At 61.1% G+C, this 2,098-nt stretch overlaps 1 protein-coding gene across 1 annotated transcript in view; it reads left to right on the top strand.

Annotated features, from left to right (window-relative positions):
* Positions 1–2,098, top strand: part of Alx3 (ALX homeobox 3) — a 31,255-nt gene that overhangs the window by 22,134 nt on the left and 7,023 nt on the right. The window contains exon 3 of the mRNA XM_010606074.1: positions 2–155. Within this exon, the coding sequence (XP_010604376.1) occupies positions 2–155 (154 nt within the window). The remainder of the gene's footprint in view (position 1; positions 156–2,098) is intronic.

Raw genomic sequence — 2,098 nt, 5'->3', positions numbered from 1 at the left:
GCCGCCTCGCGGACCCCGGCTGACCCGCTTTCCGGCCTGCGGGCCCCTGGAGCCCTACCTCCCAGAGCCCGCCAAGCCGCCCGCCAAGTACCTGCAGGATCTAGGGCCAGGCCCAACGCTCAACGGCAGCCACTTCTACGAAGGCCCCGCGGAAGGTAATGCGCGACGCGGGGGTAGCGCGCAGCCCGACCCTTTCTCCTTCCCTACCCTGGCCCGCGCGGGCCTCCCTCCCTGCTTCTGTCTCCCACTCGCCCATTAACTTTTTGCCCATTTCACTTTTCGACCCGGCTGTCTCGGAAGCCAGATTGAGGTTGGCCCGGGCCAGGCAGAGGCCAGCGAGGTGCGGGAGGCATAGGCACCCGTGTTCACGGCCACGGCGGGACTGAGAGGCGGGAGGTCGAGGGAGGGTGGAGCAGCAACGGTCCGGAGCCAGGAAGAGATGCTTGCCGGAGTTAGACTGGAACTACCACCGAGCAACCCAGAAGTTCGGACTGGGCCGAAGGCCTGGGACCCGTACTGAGCCCCGACGCTGCAGGAGAAGCGCACAACTCTTCTCTGGCACCCGTTGAGGCCGCAGAGGCTGGGCCTTGACCCCGAGTGACCGAGCCGGCTCAGCCAAGGGCTGCGGCCTGGCCTACTCCTCCCGCTGCCTGTGCACTGGGCGCTCCAGGAGTGGCCACAGCTGGTTCCACAGCGCTCAACACCGAATACATGTTCTTAGTTCTCAGACTAACCTGGCCTCCTTGTCGTCTTAACGCACGGTGACGGCCTCTGTTCTCGCAGTCTCGCAGATCTCTGCACCGGATCCTGAGCACTGAGCCGTCTCGAACCGCCCTAGGCAGGCCTAAATCCTGGGCTTCTCAAATCCCCGGGCTGGAGCCCCGAGTGCGAAGACGGGTTGGCCCGTGCCATCACCTGAAATGCATGTGAATGCGGAGGCCTGGCAGGCTGGTCCGGGGCCGTGCTGCCACCCACCAACATCAGTGACTGGTAGGAGTCTCCACGCGCCTGCCCCATCCATGCTGCCACACCCTGCAGCAAGGGACCTCGGAGACCACTGGCTCCTCAGCCTGGCGTCTCCCCGGCCTCTACTGAGTGGCCAGACAGCTCGGGCCTCCGTCCAGCAGGAGTAGGTGAGAGTGTGGAGGGGAGGGGAGGGAGGTGTGTGCGGGTCAGTGGAGGAAATGAGCGACTCCTCGGAGCTTCATGTCTGTGTCTTTTGAAAGGAGGCTCTCCTGATAAAAACCACAGTTGGGACTTAATGAGAAGCAGTTGGCCTGGCTCCTCTGATCCCTGCCAGACGGCGGCAGCCGCGCAGTGCCCAGAGCACCTCCAGGGACAGGTACTCGGCTTGGCTCAGCGCTCGGCGCCCGGCGGGACCCAGCCTTCTGGCTGGCGTCTCCGCCATTGGGCGCATTCTGCGCCGAGCGCTCAGGAGCCTGAACCGGCCTGGCGCTGTGCACGCTTCGGCTAGCGTTAGAGCAGAACGAGATCTGAGATCCGACGGCAAGGAGAGCAGGCAGACAACGAAATAGGGAGAAAGAAAACAAAGTGTAAACAACAACCCCCCCAAAAGGGGGGAGAAATTTGAGTTACATAACAGGAGGGCACCAGAACAAGAGGTAAAAGACAGTGGGCATGCTGAGCAGAAAAGCGGAAAGGAACAAATGAAGGAGCAAACGAAAAAGAAGCAACGGAAGATCAAACGAAGAGAATTAAGGAGCGAAAGGACAAGGAGAGAAAGAACAGACAAAAATGAAAGGAAAAGGGGCACCCTAAAAGAATGGCACCCCCCAAATGAAAACAAGTGCGATATGAAAACAACTTTCACGTGAGCGGAGAACAGGCCAAATGAAAAAGGGGCTCGGTGGTGTGAGCGGTGGAGAGGAGATTCTGGCCCCTGATGGTCACCCCAGGATCCCAGCCTGAGCTCGGAGGGCGGCCCAAGACCCTGCAGGGCCAAAGACCTCGGTTCGGCTGCTGGAGGACAGCCTGGGGGTTCCAGCCACGCTGTCTACTAGAGGAGTGGCAGGCGAAGGAGGAACCCGCCTTATTTCCCTGCTTTTAAAACACTGGGCTCGGAACGTTTCCAGTCCAG

Source organism: Fukomys damarensis, unplaced genomic scaffold (assembly GCF_012274545.1).
Source record: "Fukomys damarensis isolate Sample0158 unplaced genomic scaffold, DMR_v1.0_HiC HiC_scaffold_33, whole genome shotgun sequence".
Lineage (NCBI taxonomy): Eukaryota > Metazoa > Chordata > Mammalia > Rodentia > Bathyergidae > Fukomys > Fukomys damarensis.
Note: the sequence above shows the minus strand (reverse complement) of the source record. Positions and strands in the feature narration are given on the sequence as shown.